This window comes from Megalobrama amblycephala, linkage group LG8 (genome assembly GCF_018812025.1).
Source record: "Megalobrama amblycephala isolate DHTTF-2021 linkage group LG8, ASM1881202v1, whole genome shotgun sequence".
Lineage (NCBI taxonomy): Eukaryota > Metazoa > Chordata > Actinopteri > Cypriniformes > Xenocyprididae > Megalobrama > Megalobrama amblycephala.
Genome location: NC_063051.1, coordinates 28,511,600 through 28,530,508, shown reverse-complemented (window position 1 = coordinate 28,530,508; position 18,909 = coordinate 28,511,600). Strand labels below are relative to the sequence as shown.

Here is an 18,909-nt window from a genome sequence, read left to right as displayed (position 1 = left end):
TCAAGCTCTCCCTGAGAGCCCCGTGGCCGATTCCCCTGAGACGGGACCTCCTCTCTCAGGCAAACAGAACGATCTGGCACCCACAGCCGGAGCTTTGGGCTCTGCACCTCTGGTCCCTCGATGGGAGCCGACCAGCCTCCCCGGGGACGTCCTAAATACCATTTCTCAGGCTAGAGCCCCGTCCACGAGACGCCTCTATGACCAGAAATGGTCGGTCTTTGTTGATTGGTGTTCCTCACGCAACATAGACCCTGTGGAGAGTGACGTATCCTTCATACTGTCTTTCCTCCAAGAACGCTTGGAAATGGGGCGCACCCCTTCTACTCTTAAGGTTTACGTAGCAGCCATTGCGGCGTTCCATGCTCCCATTGCTGGCCAATCAGTGGGACGTAACGGCCTTATAATCCGTTTCCTGAGGGGTGCTAGGCGATTGAATCCTCCTCGCCCCCTCACCGTTCCCACTTGGGACCTCTCGTTGGTCCTCAGGGCCTTAAAGGGATTGGAAAATTTAAATAAACATGTGACAACCTACCCAAACCTTTATTCTTATTCAGCCTATTGAACTATTGCCTGGTTTCACTTAAGTAAGTCCCAACTAAAATGCATGTTTGAGCTGTTTTAAAGGTTCACCCAAAAATGAAAATCATCATTTACTCACCCTCAAGTTGTTCTAAATCTGTACAAGTTTCTTTCTTCTGTTGAACACAAAAGAAGATATTTTGAACAACCAAACAGTTGATGGACCCCATTGATGACAACATTTTAATTTTGGGGTGAACTATCCCTTTAACTGCACTGAACAGTCAGTTGCATTTTCTAAATTCTGAGTGGCAGTGGAGAGTTTGAGTTTGAGAGTTACCCAGACGATACAGAGGACCACTTGAATAACATCAAACTCTTGCTTGTTTCTCTCACTCTCGTGTGATACTAAATGCAGTTCCACATACTTCCTCTAGGCGTGGAGGATTTTGACTGCGCATGCGCTGCGGGGTCAGAGCGTAACCCGGAAGTTGAACATTTTAGCTTCCATTGAATAAACTGAGCGAATGGTGAGTACAACAAATCTGTTTAGATTTGTAGATAAATACACGGACACGCAATATTAAAGTCTACGTGATCTTAAAGACGTGTACGAGTTTTTACTAACACTAGCAGCTGTGCAGGTAAATATGAATGGTTGTTTCATGTCATTCGTTTAACCAAATGACTCGTTCGCGCGCATGCTAGTGTGCTTCGCCGATAACGAATGTTCTGTTAAGACGCGATAGATGTTTTTATTATGAATAAATGTTTTATTGTCATTTGTAGTGTTATGAAGTTTTAGTTTTAATGAGAAATCCGCCTAGAATGTTAAACCTTTTTAAATCAACAAAGAAGTATTTATGTTCTCTGGCTAATTAACGCGCGCGTGTTGTTATTGGTTTGTCTGTTTGTGAACGTTGTGTGCAGGTCATTGTTTGAAGGATATGGCTCAAATGGGACATTTTCCGAGGCGGAGGGAAGGACCTCTTCCACCTCGACCACCACCTGCCTGGGGTGAGAACCAGGCCTACGAGGAGCTGCTTTACTGGGATAATCTCATGCAGGAGGGTTACCGCCTCCACCCGCAGGACTACGACAGGTAAATCAACTAGTCTTTTCTTACAACTAAACATACTAAACAAACATAAACATACATACAAAAATATAATGTTGGAATTGCTATGGCAAACCTGTAAGTACAAAGAAATTTTATAATTGTGATTTTTACATTTTGTTTTTTAAGTTAGTATAATTTTATAATTAACTTTTCTTAAACATTTAATCTGGTAGAATTTGCTCAATTCATTTTTGTGCTGTTTCTTTTGTACAATTTTATTTTTCAAGTTTTGTCCAGCTTTCACAAATATCTGGGAAAATCATGGGGAAAACATGGAACCCTCTCTAAATCCAGTTCTTTTGAGTGGCGTCTTGACTTACAGTGGATGAACTGATTGATTGAATGTATGTATGTACATAAAGATGCGATAAAAGTAAATTCTTGTTGCAGGTATGAAGAGTTGCGTTATTGGTATGACTGCTTGTGTTATGAAGAAGACCTCCGGCAGTACAATGATTACATTGTTGAGTACAGAAAGTGGGAAGTGGAGAATATGCACTCAGGCGAGGTATGTCACGCTAACGTATATATGAAATTTATAATGCAAATTAATTCTTGGTTGCAGAATATTTATTAGATTAACTCTCTGAAAGACTAGTATATTTGTTTTCAACATTGTTTGCATAAAATAACAGTAGACTATAATGAGAAACATGAATAAATGAAGTGCAACGGCAACATTTGTGTCTACACTTGTTACTCAGCAGCTTCCACCAATGAGGCCACCGCCTCAGCGAACATTTGTGAACGAGGATCGCTATATAAAGGCCAAGCACACAACTGTGTACCCATCAGCAGAGCAGCTGGATGCAGTGCAGAGCATGGTGTCTCATATGGAGTGTGCCCTGAAGTCTGTCTCTGATTGGTTGAATGAAAAGGAGAGTAGTGCCGCTGATACTGAAAGGTATGGGTGTTAGTCATAGAAGTCATCTGCCCTGATGCATTTAGACTTTGGGCAAAAATTGAGCACGTCACTACATTTTATTTTAAAAGGGATAATTCACCCAGAAATGAGAATTTCACTCACCCTCATGCCATCCTGATGTGTGTGAATTTCTTTCTTCAGGTAAATGAAAAGATTTTTGGGAAAATAATCCATCTCTGTGAGTCCATATAATGCCATTCAAAGGCTTTCGCTTATTTGAGACTTGAAAAACCACACACATCAATCGTGACTGTAATGCATAAAACCCCAGTAGATGAATCCATGTCTTCTGAAGCAAAACGATAGGTGTGTGTAAGAAAAATTTGAAGTGGCGCTCTCTGCACAAGCTTTACGACACACTTACATCACACGTCACAACCTCCCTCTTGTAAACTCGTATGACCGTAGACCGAAAGCATTGATTTATGGTTAAAAACAGTAGTATTTTTGGTACACACACCTGTCATTTCACTTCAGAAGGCATTGATTCATCTGCTGGATTACTGTCAAAATCGCTGTTTTTTTGTTGTTGTTGTTTGTTTGGGGTTTAAGCGTCAAATGAGTGGGAGTCATTCAATGGCATTATGTGGACTCTCAGATTTGGATTATTTCCTAAAAATCTTCATTTGTGTTTATCTGAAGAAATAAAGTCATATACATTGGGGATTTTATGAGGGTGACTAAATTTTTACTTTGGGGTGAGCTATCCCTTTAAGCTATTGCAAGGTACTTGATATTACAGTTTTGTTAGAAGTATAGACTCATGCTTGCAGTCCATGCTGTTTTCCCAGCAGTGGTTCAACTCAAAGTAAACTGCGTGGTGTTTTGAGAGTGGGCCTGGTGGCTAAAGGACTTCTACTGAAAGATGACTTGGAGTTAGAGTTGGTGTTGCTCACCAGGGATATGCCCACCAGTTCTCTGCTCAGGCTGATCTCTGGAAAACTCTCGGAATTCATAAAGGTTTTTCTCACACTTTATTATTCAATTCTATCATTTTATATATATATATATATATATATATATATATATATATATATATATATATATATATATATATATATATATATATATATATATATATATATATATACATACATACATTCATTATCTACAAATAGCTCTGCTTGTGTTTCAGTAGACACATTAAGAGGAAAAAATGCATCTTTCTGCAGAATGCCTTCAAATGTAGGAAAAAGCTCGAGAGCTAACAACACTACACTTGTATTGATATCTGAAAGCATTATACAATTGGATAATGTTTTCAGTAAAAGTGCAAGATATACACTACCATTCAAAAGTTTGTCATCAATAAAAATTTTTTTAAAAGAAATACTTTTATTCAGCAAAGTATTCATTTAACCAAAAGTGACCGTAAATACAATTATAATGTTTTAGGATTTCTATTTCAAATAAATGCTGTTTTGAACTTTCTGTTCATTAAAGAATGCTAAAAAAATGTATCATGGTTTCAACAAAAAACTTATACAGCACTACTGTTTTTCTAATGTTAGTTGAAATAAGAAAATTCATTATGTCTTCTGAAGGAACATGACACTGAAGACTGGTGTAATGGCAGCTGACAATTCAGCTTTGCTGTCACAAAATAAATTATATTTAAAAATATAATGAAAATAGAAAAGTTATTTTAAATTGTAAAAAAAAAAAAAAAATCGCAATATTGCTGTTTTTATTCTATTAAATAAATGCAGCCTTGGTCAGAGACTTCTTTTAAAGTCTACAAACTTTTGAATAGTGTATGTAAAGAACCATTCAAGTTCTGATTCCATGCAAGGCGGGTTGTTAACAGCCAATGTTTATGAAAAAGTAAATTGACATGCACTTTCTCCTCTCACTTTCCTCAATGAAAGGATGTTACTGAGGAGAAATACGTCATCACTCCATCTATCCAAGAAGCTGCTATTATTGTTACTAGCACGAACGAGCCCATGCTGAAACTGAGCATCCATCTGACCTCACCTGTGGTCAGGGAGCAGGTTGAAAAAGAGGCATCTGGAGGTATGATCTCACACTCTTGTTTCTGGGCCAAAAAGACCTTCAGTACCATCAGAAGAGTGAAAATAAAGTTCCTGCAGTACACTCCTGCTGCACTAAATTGTTGGATAAGTGGTGATTCCTTCTGAGCCAAATACTGGATGCTTTCAGCATTTTAAATGTTTCAAGTATTGTCTTCGTTATTGTTCAGCATTTTACTGTTGAACATTGAAACTTCCGAACGTCTCTAAAGCGTTACGAAGGGTTTGCATTGCAGCAAAAATGAGTCGGTAGGCTCATAGTTTAAGACGTGCTTGTTTTATTAAATTATATTGTAAAGTGGGTAAGACAATTTCAGATAATTGCAGCTAGCTTCATTTTATGTAACGACAAGTTTTGTGCTTAATAAGGAGTAATCTGTTTGTCTAGAGCAAGTTTCACGTGTGTTTTGCTGCAGTATTTACCCTGTTCACAACTGAATTCACTTAAATCAAAGTATTGCTTTTGTTGCCTGTGGTTGCAAATTGACTTTCTCAACCAAGCCTTCTAGTTTGTCAATTTTAGGGGCGCTGGACTTTTGACCAACTGGAAACTCTCTGTCTCAAAAGGGGGCGCAGTTGGCCTACAGAAGAAGAGGGTGAAATGTCTGTAGAAGTAGAGTAATATAAAGATTGTCATTGACCATTGTTCAAACTGCATACTAGGCTTTGTGTTAGATTACTTCCTGAACAGTTCCCCCTCTTCCTCTTGCCTGTGGGCACGGGGACACTGCGTCTAACCCCTGGCCAGATGACAGAACCCCCCTTGGTCAAACTGTACCTTGTCTTCTTACTCCATTCGTCACTAGAACCGTGCGCGGAAAGCTCTCCGCAGGACGCTCTGGACAGGCAGAAATGCCTGGCTTCTCTGGCGTCTCTCCGCCAGGCCAAGTGGTTCCAGGTTTGCATCCCGTCTTTATTTGTCTAAAAGTCGACTTATAAATTAATCTGACATTTGACCTGGGGAAAATACATATTTGCACATTGAGCTTCTCTGAGAAATACTTTTAAAGACTGTTTGAATATTGAAACGTCCATAAATGCTTTAAACTGAATTGCGTATAACCTGTTTCCGTTTAAATGTCAGATGTATCTTACCCAGGTTGCAATTTGTTCGTTCTTGGTCAGAAACTATAATTTGGCCACATTGATCTGCTTAATACAAAACATCCTCTAAAAAGTATCTAGAAGTGATAAATGATAAAGCGTTAACAGGTTTGTTCTTCGTTGGCTTAACAGGCTAAAGTGTCCGTCATTGAGTCGTGTGTCATCGTGATTCGGATCTTGCGGGACTTGTGTACCCGTGTTTCAACGTGGGCCCCGCTCAAAGGCTGGGTGAGTCGACTTAAAACAACAAAAAAGAAAGACGTTGATAAGTGTTTTTATAAATAAATACGCTGGTCACATTTCTAAGCGTGTCTCTTTATTCCTATATTTGTCTGCAGATTCTTGAGCTGCTGTGTCAGAAGGCCATTTCAACCAGCGAGAGGCTGCTGGGACCTGGAGAGGCGTTTCGGAGAGTTCTAGAGTGTCTTGCGTCAGGGATACTAATGGAGGGTAAAGACTGAAACAAAGCATTGAGTGTGTGTGTGTGCATATTTTGGTGTGGTTTGAGGCATCTACTGAGCACAACCGTTCTCTACAGATGGTCCAGGCATTTCTGATCCCTGTGAGCGAGACAGCACTGATGCTGGCGCCCATCTTACACTGCAACAGCGAGAAGACATTACCCAGAGTGCACAGGTTATTTGCAATCCTACACTATAGCTTGACTTTATTTTACATTGTACTAGTCTATAAACTTTGCAAATGAAAAATGTCATTATTTACTTGTCATTCCAAACCTATGTAGTGTGTTTATTAGTATTAGTATTATTCATTGTGACCATAACTGTCAAGCTCCAAAAAGGAAAAACGACAAAGAAAAAATTTAATTTAGTTTATTCACTGAAAATCTTCACCCATGCTGCAGCTCCAAAAATTTTTTCAAATATTCAGAACAATGACGTCCAACCTAGCGAGACTTGTTGACTTATCGTTTGTAAATCGGATCAAGCTCTTGTTAACACTGATGAATATATGAACTGTCCATGTGAACATTTGTCCTTTTTGTTGATGGGGGAAAAATACTGTGACAGAGTAAATGGCTGTGACCTGTGGAAGCTTGTTTTTGCCACGGAATAAAAAAAAAATACAAAAGGTAATTGTGACATTTTAGCTCAGAATTGAGACTTTTTTTTTTCCTCACAATTGCGAGTTTACATCTTGAATTCTGACCTGCATAACTCACTTTAGCTTCTCGGTTGATGCTGTCATCCAGGGGTAGTGCTGGGGTTTAAATGCTTTAAAAACTTTGGCTTTCTGCACTAAATGAACTCTTTCCCTGCCATTGATGGAATTTTCCTGTTTTCCCTGTTATATGGCAGTGGGCGCTATTACGCGTCTTCTAAAATAGTAGAGAATCAAAACGCATGCAAAAATGGAGCAGAAACAAGTGATAAAAGCATTGCTTATGCACATGTAGTCGCGTGTATTTGTAGTCTTTGGGGGAAAAACCCCCCACTATTTTCTCAGCTTTATGTTCACAATGTAGCTTTTCTTTTCTTTTTTATTTTATTAAACTTACCCACATTCAAGTGTTGATAAAAAGAGAATGCTCTTTTTTTCTTTTTCTTTTTTTAATAAAAAAGAGGCTCTGTTCTTTCTTTTGATATATTGCATATTCAGATATTTATAGAACAAAATTGAATGGCCCCCATAATATTTTTATGAAAATGATCTATGGCTGCGTTTACACTGGCACAAAAAATCCGATCTTTTGCTCACATCTGACACAGATTGGAATTAGTTGCACACATGCAAACACAAAAATCCACACGAGATCCATTTTTTTCGCATCCGATCTGAGCCACTTCCAGATGTAGTTTTAAATCCGATACATATCCGATCTCTGGACATGTGACCTACGTCTAAACACGCATATCTGATTCCCATTGGAATTCCAAGCCACCACAAGGCGAGGGCGACACATTTGCTCGCTAAAAGGTAGCTTGTATTATGAAGCAGACGTGCTTGTATGCACTCACACTAAAAATTCGCAGCTTTATTATTGAGGTGGGAACTTTATATTTCTAACATTATCTATTTTTCTAGAAAGAAATTGTGCGCAAACACATACATTCAGCAGCTTTATTTCAACCTTTGCCAGTTAATTTAAAAGAGAGTGCAGTGTTGTTTTTCTTATAAGCCAAAAGCTTCACTGTAGCTCTCTTGCGCACGCTCTCTCTCTAGCTCGCTCGAATTCATTCAGAAAAATGGAATTGTAAAACTAATAACTGTAGATAAAATATCATACACAAATTACTTTTATTTTCTGGTCTATATCCGTTCAGTCAGATTTTGCGCTGCAATACATCCATGACACTCACAGTTGTTATCCATTCTGACAGGTAATTATGGCCACTCGACATGAAATATATAAGTTTTAATAGCACGGCCATTCAAAACCCGAGGATCTACTTTGTACATGAAAAACTATCAATGACAATCATTTTGGGGCAGGAATAATGTAAACACAGATATCGGATACCAGTCGCTTCTAAAGTGAAGTTAAACACACTGGCCAAAAAATCGGATGTGGTCAGAAGAATGGATCTGTGTATTAAGACTTGCAGTGTAACTGCAGCCAAAACTGCTGGTGTTTCTTTTTTGCCCTAAAAAAAAAAGTTAAGCCCTGATCTTAATGTTTTGGGAATTAATAATTCCAAATTATTTTGAGAGAGTTACACATCTGTAGTGTTAAACCCCAAACTTTGAACAGTAGAGTAATGTGGAATACTTCTCACATAAACAAAAATATGAGAGAGTTCTGCAGTTTCAGCAAGATAAATGGAAAAAAAAAAAAAAATAAAAATTTAATTAAAATAATGCATGGCTACTAAGAAATATGTATGGCCATTAATTTTCTCAATTCAACTACCATTGATTAGTGTGGCAAAAAGTTTTAGGCTGTGAATGTAATGCTTAAAGACTTGGTGGTTTTAGTTTCTTCAACACGTACAGCCAGTGAGTTAAAGGTTCTCTTCACTGTGTTAAACTTAATGTTTGTGAGTGAGAAGATATGACTAATTAAAACAAGAACAGGTTTGGTCTGGTCAGGATTTAAGAGCCAGAGGCGCACTCTTCCCTATGCAAAACAGTGGAAACAAGCTTCCATATTGGCCTGATAAGATGGTTTATAAAGCTGCTACATTTACAAGATTTCTAATCTTTGAGAAAACATGTTTGATTCTTTCACATTAAATTTGTTGCTTTCCTCCCACCCCTAGTTCGCCTTAAGGCTGTCAGCTTTTGGGCAGCTTTACAAAGTTCTTGGGATGGACCGCCTCAACTCCAAAGCTGCTAGAATTCTCAGCGAACATAGAGGTACCAAGACAACTTTTTCCAGTGTCCTAAACAGACTTTTAAAAATGGTTTTTCCTGTTTTCCTCTCTTACAATTAAATGTGCTGTTTGCTTGTGTACCTGTGAAGCTTCTGTATGTAAATAAACCCCTATTAGGACTGCTTAACCTATTCAGGCATAGTTCATTGTCATTTTCTAGGGTGAGTCAAGTTGCTGAACAGTGAATAGGCATTGATAGGTAAAATGTATTAAAATGATCTGTTTGTCATGCTTCTTTCAATTCAATGAAATTGCAGGCGCCGATTTCCCAGCAAAGAGACCAAGGGAAGTTTATGATGCTGGGGATCTTGAAATAAGACCGAAATTTCCAAGAAAAGGTATGCATCTCAATTTCAGTTTCTTTCCCAGCATCCCCTTCAGTTACCCTGCACTAATTTTATATTTATAGCTCATCTCATCTTTTAGTAAAATACGACCTATATACCTGTGCTTTCTCCTGGCAGAAAAGAGTGAACCAGCAAATGCCCTAATGAAGTTGAACCAGCTTCGGCCTGGGACCCTCTACAGATTGGCGTCACAGACTGGGCCTGAACATGAACCTCAATTCACAATGGCTGTAGAGGTGGATGGGATAACGTATGAGGCTACAGGCCCTTCCAAACGCAGCGCCAAGCTTCACGTTGCCCAGAAAGTGAGTCTGCTGATAGTCTCTCGCATTTGTAGCTACGTACAGAGTGCTAAATGAAACTTTGTGTTCTAGATGACACATGTAACTAACATAGGGAGTGTTTTCAAAGATTGTTGTCTTTAATATGAGTGTGAAACATAAACTTTGTGTAAATTTCAGTTGTGTTCTATGCCATGTTCACAACACACAGGTACTGCAGGCATTAGGTGTACCCTTGCCGTCAGAAACCAAACCTGCTGAAGAAAATAAGAGCCAGTCTGTTTCCACACCTGCAGCCTCTGGTTCCGATGAAACCACTCCTTCAGGGTCTGATGACGGCGCTGAGGTTAGCATCCAAAGAACCTCCTTGAGCAGCTTTGGGATTTGATGCGTTTATACACTGTGGGAGTTTGGTTTGGCATGGAGTGATTGGTTCCACTTCATCTTGCAGGGTGGCCCCATCCTCACCAAACATGGCAAGAATCCCGTCATGGAGCTCAACGAGAAGCGGCGAAGTCTGAAATATGAACTTGTCTCTGTCAAGGGACGCTTCAATGACAAGACCTTCACCATTGAGGTTAGACATGATGACTAAAGCTAGTGATGACGGTTTGCAAAGACATATTGGGTGGTACCTAGTGGGAAAGCAATGGTACAGTACATGGTGACTGAGGCAGCAAAAGTGATCTGTTCTATGTTTTGGAGTGTATTATACACTTTGCTGTCAGTGAGTGTTTTTTGGAAGAAAAATGCCTTTCAGTAAGGAAGCATTAAATTGATAAAGGAACAAAGTCCTTGCAAAGATTTCAAATAAATGTTGTTATTTTGATTTTTCTTTTCAAAGAATTACACACACACACACACCAGCATGACGATACCAGCATTTCCCCCTAGCATTTTGAGCACATTCTTAAACACCTCTGATTGGCCATTGCATTTACACGCTCAACCGATATGTCTGTGATTTAGCTACAATGATCAACGCTTCAAAAACATATTGTAAATAGACATCAATGACGCTCTTAACCGAGCGCTTACACAGATACACACGGGAGCGTTTGAAAGCAGGCGTCTATCAGCAGATATATTAGTGATATATTAGAAGGATCTTGTGACACTGAAGAATGATGCTGAAAATTCAGCTGTGTCATCACAGGAATAAATTAAACTTTAAAATAGAAAATAGAAGTTATTTAAAATGACTTTTTGCTGTATTTTTGATCAAATAAGTTCAGCCTGGGTGAGCATAAGAGACTTCTGAACTCAAACTTTTGAACAGTATGGGGGAAAATTTTAGATTAATCAGCCAGTTATTGTAAAATCAAAAAATTGAATGTTACATTTTATCTTTTTATATGCCCTGCATGCCTGTGACGGGGGTGAATAGAGGCTATAAAAGTCTAAAAGTTTTAAATCTCAGATGCAGTTTATGCAACCCAAAATTGCACAAAATCCAACATAAATACTGTAAAGAGAATATCAAAAATATTAGCAGAATCATCAAGGGTAGATCGACACATCACTCGTCATTTGTTCAATAATTCGTCATTAAAACGCTTTTTTCCCTTTTCTCTAGGAGCCCAGTCAGTCAAAGTCAACATGAGCAACTCAACAGTACATGTTATATGAATAAATTGTTTCAATAATGTCCATGTTTCAAGCGTCTTTTTTTTAAAAATACTATATTCTTAAAGGTACACTGAAATTGTGTGTAGCTGGAACTTGTTTTGTTTGACGGAAGTACACAAGGACGAATGACGGAAGCCTGAGATTTCCTGCCAAACTCGACAGCTCTGTTTATAAATCACTAATTACAGTGACTCAGTAATTCAAGAACACTGCTTCCCGTTTTTATTCACCATATGAAGCTGGAGATGTGCCAAGTTGAGAAGTGATTATGAGGCATGTCATAATTTCCCTGGTATGCCATCGATTTAAAATACTTTTTATAAAATATACATTTATGTTTGCATTCACTTGTGGAAAACAATGTGCACTGCAAGCTACAACACCTGTATCCTCTCTGTATATTTATATTCTTGTCATTTAACCCCCAGTTCAGACTAAGCAACTGTGCGATCATTCTGCAATATATTATTTTTAAAAAAAAGTTCCTTCTGTTGCCCTAAATCCCATTTCTCATGATGAACTCCTTGAATAAGCATGAGGAAATACTGCTGCTTAAATCTACTCCTTTGACACATTTTCCTGCTGTCCTCGCTTTAAACACAATTTGCAGTTCAGATTTTTATCTTATGTGCATGTGTTTTTCCCTATTTCAGGTAGAGGTTGATGGACAGAAATTCCAGGGCTCTGGATCAAATAAGAAATTGGCCAAAGCTAACGCAGCACTTGCGGCTTTAGAACAGCTCTTTCCAGAAGGTTCTCCTGCAGACCCACTCAAGAAAAAGAGATTCCCTCCTATGGTAAGGACAACATTATTTTTGTTTTGTTCCTTGGTCTACAGTCTTTTGTAAATGTTTTATTTATCTTTAGGGCTATGGTATGGCTGGAGTACCTTACAATGCAGGCAATCGAGGTAGAGGAAGAGGCAGAGGTAGAGGCAGAGGTTTCAACACTGGCAATTTTGCAGGTACACTAACATCATTAAAGGCTTCATTCTCCTTTTGCTTGTTAGTTTCTAAAAACAAAAAATAGCATCTACCTGCTGAGGCATGGCCTCTACAAGATCCCCGAAGGTGTCCTGTGGTATCTCGCACCGAGATATTCTGACAGAGTCGCCTTGCCATAACAATTTGACCCTTGTCAAAGTCCCTCAGATCTTTATTCCTGCATCCAACACGTTGATTACGAGAATTGATTGTTTGCTTACCATCTAATCTACACAGACCTTAAAGGATTAGTTCATTTCAGAATAAAAATTTCCTGATAATATACTTCATGTCATCCAAGATGTTTTTGTTTGTTTTGTTTTTTTCAGTCAAAAAGAAATTAAGGTTTTTGAGGAAAACATTCCAGGATTTTTCTCCATATAGTGGACTTCAACAGTTACCAACGGGTCCAAATTGCAGCTTCAAAGGGCTCTACACGATCCCAGCCGAGAAATAAGGGTCTTATCTAGTGGCGAAAAATGAATTGTATACTTTTCAATCACAAATGCTCATCTTGTTCTGTGCGCCACGCATTAAGGAATCACGTTGGAAAGGTCACGCGTGACGTAGCCGGAAGTACCAAGCAAGTGTTTACAAAGCGAACATGCAAAGACAAAGTCAAAACGGCCTTGCCCAAAAAAAAAGAAAAAAGGTAAAACAATGATGTCGGACGATTTTAAAGTTGAAGTTGGACGTTTTTTGCCCTAACGCAGTACTTAAGCCTATGTCATGCGTGATCTTTCCACCATGATTACGTAATGCATGGCGCATCTCAGAGCTAGTGCAAGATGTGCATTTGTGGTTAAAAAGTATCAATTTTTATTTTTAGAAAATGACTGGCTCATTTTGCTAGATGAGACGCTTATTCCTCGTCTGGGATCGTGTAGAGCCCTTTGAAGCTGCATTGAAACTGCAATTTGGACCTTCAACCCATTGGTAGCAGTTGACGTCCACTATATGGAAAAAAAATCCTGGAATGTTTTCCTCAAAAACCATAATTTCTTTTCGACTAAAAGAAAGACAAACATCTGGGATGACATGGGGGTCAGTATATTATCAGGAAATTTTAATTCTGAAGTAAACTTATTCTTTAATATGTGGCCTTGTTAGGAAATAATCAACGATATTCACTTCACTGGTTACAATGTTTTGCTCATCAGTGCTTATAGGCATATTACACATTGCCCGTTCCTCTAATGTCTACTTAACTTATAGTCTCTATCCATTTGTCTCTTCAGGCCCCACCACTGCTGGATTGACCCCAGCTGTGTCCGTTTCCAACTCCAGCACACCTATGACTTCCCAGGAAGACCCGTCCGCAAACGCTACCATCAGCGCGGCCACCTACCAGGCTGTTCCTCCGCCAGTGACCGGCTATTACAATCAGTACTCTCAATCCTATTCACAATTCAAAAAACCCCAGGGTCAGGTCCAGAATCAGAATCAAAACCAGAGCAAAACAACAAATCAACAAGCTCCTCTTGTTGGACCAGACTACGGCTATGGATATCAAGGGGCTGGCATGAGTATGGGAGGACCACCTGATTTCAATTATGCAGGTGAGTCTGAGTGCTGACACGCCATGTAATAATTGGTTTAAGTCAGAACAATCTGAAACTCTGGTTTCTTTATAGCATACAGTGGACCACCTGGTACAGCAACATTCGGGCCACCTGGAACAACAAATCAGAGCTATAGCTTCACCCAGAGCGCCTACCCCAACCTGGGTGGCTACAGCAGTGGAGCCAGTACAACAGACTACACATACAGATAAATGTACCATGTTTGCTTTCCCAGCTCGAGGATGTACAGATCCTTATACAACTGAAAAGTCATTTCTGTAATTCTATAGCCTATGGTGTCCTCCTGAGATAAAACATTGACTCTCTAAACCTTTTGAGATTTTATACTGTTTGTGTTACTTTTGCCATTTGAACTGCACCTTGGTAACAGATTTAGCATGGATTTGATTCACCACTAGTTTCAGGAAATAATACATCAGGATGGTGGAAGTTCTGTCTGTGCCTGAATGGTTGGTGTGACTCAGATGGGGAATTAAGTGTCACATAATTCTGTTTTTCCCCAAAGGTATATTTATGGTCAACATCTTATTTTGCTTCTAAAATTTTAGCCTTTTTTTTTTTTTTTTGGACAATAGAATGAACATACTTTTGTTGTTTAATTCCCTGAAACCACTCAAGCTGTTTATTGTTTGGAGTTTTAAGAGATTTGATTTGCGTTACTCAGTTTAATCTCGGTATCGTCTTTTATGTAGAATGTAGCTATTCACTGTTAAATAGGCAAGTGCTGGAAGTTTTGTTCTCTGAGGTGGATGTTGTATGTCATATTTGACCTGTGCAGAAATAAACTTTCTTTTCTATTTTTAATAGCTTTCTTGATTCATTTGACAGAAATTTTGAATCAAATTCATAGTGCTTAGTCTTGTATACTTTTTTTTTTTAGCGAGTAAAAGGCCTTTTAGTATTATATAAATGCTGTGCCTGTGCTGTGAAATCTTAAGTAAACATAACCTTTTATATTTTTAGTAATTTTAAGATCAACACTTTCTGGACTGATGCAATTTAGTTGTATATGATTATCCATACATAATTTTGTTAGTGTTAAAATGTATCAAATGTGATGCGTCAGGCTTTTGAGAAGCATTGTATTGCATTTTATGTTTTGGTCCCCATCATTTTACTTTTTTGGCCATATAAATATTAGATGACATTCTAGAGAATTCTGTGCTTTCAACTTTGTGGCACCACTTTGAGGATTCCAGCCTTTTCTATTCCAGCATAACAATGATCATGTGCACAAAACAAAATCCAAATGACTGGCCTGCACAGAACCTGAACACCTCTGGGTTGAATTGGAACGCTGACTGCGTCACCAAACATATGTGCCTGATTCTTTACATTTTGACAAATAGCAAAGCCTCAAAGCTGATTTCTTGGGGTTTCGTGTAAATACTTTGATATGATTTAACAGTTTAGGGTCTGTGGTTGTTTCAGACATCTGAATGGGGTCGGAACAGAAAAACAGAACGGAAGTAATGTCAAGGTGGAAACCTTGTCTAGGAGTGTTTGAAACAAATGCACTTGTCACATGCGCCTGTGGTCATTGAATCAGTAGGAGCATGCTTTTCCTGCATGGTTAAGTCACATGCATACACACACCCATATGGGAGCTGATATATAGTGAATGAGAGGAGACTGAGCATCTAGTGGAGGAATCACTCACACAAGGATACTTCGAGGACTAAACCACACATTGTGAGTCTTCTTTATCTGCTCTGGATAATCATAATTTCACAGTTTACAGCAATTCATTTTAATTACCACAAGTCTATTGTCTATTTCTCAGTTATAGTTTAGTCAGGAGACTTTTAGGAAACAGTTCCCCTTTTTCTGTTTGATTTATACCATTGAAATGATAATTAAACTAAAATGGTATTTCCTATTTCAAATCAATGGGAAATTGTATATATGTGTATGTATGCATGTCTGTGTATTCAGAATACTAGCATACTACAGATATGGTAAAAACAGTAAAGAGTAGTGTGGTATTTTATTGGCATCTTTAACATCCATGGAACCTTTCCATTGCACAAATGGTTCTTTAGATTTCAAATGTTCTTCACACAAAGAAAAAAATTATTCTTTTAAGAACTGTTGTCTTCACTGAAAGGTTCTTTGTGGAACTCAAAATGGTTCTTCCACGGCATCGCTGCGAAAACCCCATTTTGCAACCTTAAATTTAAGAATGTTGTATGCTATTTAAAATTCAGCTTCAGGTTTTCTACGATCCCATTGGTGAAGTTGATCAATGGGGTAAAAGAAAACAGCTGTAATTGAAATCAGGGTGTGGCTTATAGATGATCAGAATGATATAAATATAGAGGTAATGCTGTAAGATGGCTATGAGGTGTAGAGAGAGGACTCTCAAAGAGCAAAAGCTGCTGGTGTAGGTGGTTTCTTTATCATGGGATTGCTTGTGTTTCAATGTAGTTTCAGTTTGTGTGTGAGCATTGGGTAGTTAACTATTTTTAATGTAGTTGTTTCTGTCTTTCCATACAGATGGCGTCACCACTAATGCTGGTGTTTTTAACTGCTCTCCCTGGGGTCCTCTGCCACTCCTCATTTATTGACCTGGAAGCTAAAGGAAGTGAGTTGGCATTGATATGTATATGTTAAGTTCTGAAAAGTATGTTGTCCTGAATTTTAGTATTAAGGGTAATGGATATTTGTAGCCTCCTGAGTGTTTACATCCCTGCCCTTTTATTGCCTTAATCAGGTAACAAGTCATCCATCAGGTTCCTGGTTTTGGGAGACTGGGGTGGACTGCCATATCCTCCCTACGTTACCCCCATAGAAAAGGCCACTGCCCGCATGATGGCCAAAACCGCTTCCCAGATGGGCGCAGACTTCATTTTGGCGCTTGGCGACAACTTCTACTATAAGGGCGTCAGTGACGTCAATGACCCTAGATTCCAGGTTTGGCTCTGGGAGTTTAGATCTTTTGAGACTTGTAAATGTAAACGCATACTTTAAATTTTTTTTTTTTTTTTTTTTTTTTTGCACCTTGTTTTTATATTGAGAGCTTGAAGCTTCTCCTGTCTACTGTTGAATTGTTAAATGTTAACTTCTCACAAGTGGTTGTGATGTGACTTAGAAGGTACAAATCGGTGTAGTCTAGTCCTTTCCACCTAATGTAGGCCACGGTCCTATTATGCTCTTTGTAGGTCACGTTTGAAGACGTCTACACTCAGGATTCTCTTAATATTCCATGGTACGTCATTGCTGGCAATCACGACCATGCGGGAAACGTCCTTGCTCAAATTGAGTACAGCCAAAAGTCAAAGAGATGGTATGTGAGCCAAAGTATCTAGGCCTCTGTCTAATTGATTTAGCTTTTGCTGGCTCATAAGCCAATTTGCAATGTTATTTCTACTGTTAATGCAGCTGTGCTTGGTGTGTTGACTTGGCAGACACCCTGTTCTTGTCCAAACAGGTGGTTTTAACACTAATTCTGTCTCTCAGGAACTTCCCCTACTATTATTATGAGATGAACTTCCGCATTCCTCGAACGGACAGCACTTTGACCATCATCATGTTGGACACCGTGTTGCTGTGTGGCAACTCTGACGACTTCCTTGACCAGCAGCCCCGAGCTCCCCGAAGTGGTGTTCAGGCCAACAGACAACTGCTGTGGCTTCAGGAACGCTTGGCAAAATCTAAAGCTGACTATCTCCTGGTAGCTGGCCATTATCCGGTGTGGTCCATATCAGAGCATGGGCCAACTGACTGTCTGCTGAAGAGCTTGAGACCACTGCTTAAGAAGTACAAGGCCACCGCTTACCTGTGTGGCCATGATCACAATCTACAAGTAGGTACTTGAAGCCTCTTGATCAAATTTGGTTTAAGACTTCTTTTGACTTTTTGCCTCTGCTTTGCTGTTTCAGTACATCAAGGAGTCTGGAATCGGTTATGTAGTTAGTGGAGCTGGTAACTTCATGGATCCCGACGTTCGGCATCGCAACCAGGTTCCTCGAGGCTACCTCAAGTTCTTCAACGGTGATGCTGGCACCTTAGGTGGCTTTGCCCACGTGGAGGTCAACAAGAAACAGCTGACTGTTACTTTTATCCAGGCTAGAGGAACCTCTCTTTATAGGGCTGTTCTTAAAAGACGTGACGATGTTTCCGAAGAGGATGACTACGTTTGAATTCTTTTTATTTTTTTTTTTTATATATATATACAGTTTTAATGAGACTTTGGGCTTTTGACCCAGTTTTTTTCTTTTAGAATTATGCTATAAATTAGAAAAGTGCTCAAGATAGCTTGAAAATGCACTATTGAATCCTTAAGTATTTATAGATTAGTTTTAAATGGTTTAACCAATAAATGTTTGCATGTTTGTCTTGAGAACCTGTAAGTGTTTTAAAGTGATTAAACAACTTATTTAAACTACCAGTACTTTTTGTGGTCCTAAGTCTGCTTCCCAGATTAATTGAAGTATTGTCTTCTCAAATGACTGCATGGATCATGTCAAATTGTTCATGCCACTTTATTTTGAAAGCTTGTCTGTAGTGTTTATTACTCTAATTTTTGATGTTGGCACTTCCTAAACTCAAAAAAAAAATTGTTCGTGAAACATGATTAAAGTTTCTAAAATTAGGTAACTAGTAATGCAGTGGCCTGTCATGGGGCTTGAGCTGCAGCTGTCAGGGTGTTCTGGCTTGTTGCAAGGCCCCCCCGACCCCCCCCCCCCCCCCATAGGGCCATTTTAATGCATAATCAAATAGCTTTGTCTAAAACTGGTTTCTCCCACAAAGTTGGGCACCTGCTAGCCTTAGACTTTACAAAGTGCTCAACTCTTGTTTGTCAATACCAAAAATTGATGCACCTCTTGATGGAAATGAATGTGATTATTTCCATCAAGAGGTGCATCAATCTTTGGTCAAGATCTTGTATTGACAATGCAAGAGTCAAGCATTCTGTGAAGTCTACTCCAGCACACCCCAAATACTTTTAATGAATTTAAGGTCAGGACTCGGAGGTGCCAATTCATGTGTGAAAATGATTCTTTATGCTCCCTTCCAACCATTCTTTCACTATTTGAGCCTGTTGAAT

General features: G+C 38.9%; 2 protein-coding genes across 7 annotated transcripts; both read left to right on the top strand.

The window, feature by feature from the left end:
- Nucleotides 1-896: 896 nt before the first annotated feature.
- ilf3a (interleukin enhancer binding factor 3a) lies at nt 897-14,663 on the top strand. Of its 4 annotated transcripts, none has more exons than XM_048200407.1 (19): nt 897-1,049; nt 1,450-1,621; nt 2,030-2,147; nt 2,347-2,543; nt 3,356-3,524; nt 4,433-4,580; nt 5,404-5,495; nt 5,834-5,929; nt 6,040-6,151; nt 6,240-6,337; nt 8,923-9,019; nt 9,294-9,374; nt 9,501-9,688; nt 9,876-10,010; nt 10,116-10,241; nt 11,947-12,090; nt 12,161-12,257; nt 13,515-13,835; nt 13,911-14,663. In XM_048200407.1, the coding sequence occupies exons 2-19, from the start codon at nt 1,467-1,469 to the stop codon at nt 14,048-14,050; spliced, it is 2,514 nt and encodes an 837-aa protein (XP_048056364.1). In that variant the 5' UTR covers nt 897-1,049; nt 1,450-1,466; the 3' UTR covers nt 14,051-14,663. The 4 variants fall into 4 exon arrangements, with proteins under 4 accessions (XP_048056364.1, XP_048056363.1, XP_048056361.1 ...); XM_048200406.1 differs by having other exon boundaries at nt 2,344-2,543; nt 3,359-3,524; XM_048200404.1 differs by having other exon boundaries at nt 2,344-2,543.
- An 869-nt stretch (nt 14,664-15,532) lies between these two features.
- acp5a (acid phosphatase 5a, tartrate resistant) lies at nt 15,533-18,252 on the top strand. 3 transcript variants are annotated; one of them, XM_048200410.1, is made up of 6 exons: nt 15,533-15,551; nt 16,356-16,443; nt 16,573-16,772; nt 17,021-17,145; nt 17,319-17,664; nt 17,741-18,252. In XM_048200410.1, the coding sequence occupies exons 2-6, from the start codon at nt 16,356-16,358 to the stop codon at nt 17,999-18,001; spliced, it is 1,020 nt and encodes a 339-aa protein (XP_048056367.1). In that variant the 5' UTR covers nt 15,533-15,551; the 3' UTR covers nt 18,002-18,252. The 3 variants fall into 3 exon arrangements, with proteins under 3 accessions (XP_048056367.1, XP_048056365.1, XP_048056366.1); XM_048200408.1 differs by lacking the exon at nt 15,533-15,551 and adding an exon at nt 16,122-16,242; XM_048200409.1 differs by lacking the exon at nt 15,533-15,551 and adding an exon at nt 16,228-16,246.
- Nucleotides 18,253-18,909: the final 657 nt, after the last annotated feature.

Coding starts and splice junctions, on each gene's coding strand:
- ilf3a (XM_048200404.1), top strand. CDS start 1,467: ATGGCTCAAATGGGACATTTTCCGAGGCGGAGGGAAGGACCTCTTCCA. Junction 9,020..9,293: donor AATTCTCAGCGAACATAGAG/GTACCAAGACAA, acceptor ATGAAATTGCAG/GCGCCGATTTCCCAGCAAAG. Junction 13,836..13,910: donor ACCTGATTTCAATTATGCAG/GTGAGTCTGAGT, acceptor GTTTCTTTATAG/CATACAGTGGACCACCTGGT.
- acp5a (XM_048200410.1), top strand. CDS start 16,356: ATGGCGTCACCACTAATGCTGGTGTTTTTAACTGCTCTCCCTGGGGTC. Junction 16,773..17,020: donor TCAATGACCCTAGATTCCAG/GTTTGGCTCTGG, acceptor TGCTCTTTGTAG/GTCACGTTTGAAGACGTCTA. Junction 17,665..17,740: donor GCCATGATCACAATCTACAA/GTAGGTACTTGA, acceptor TTGCTGTTTCAG/TACATCAAGGAGTCTGGAAT.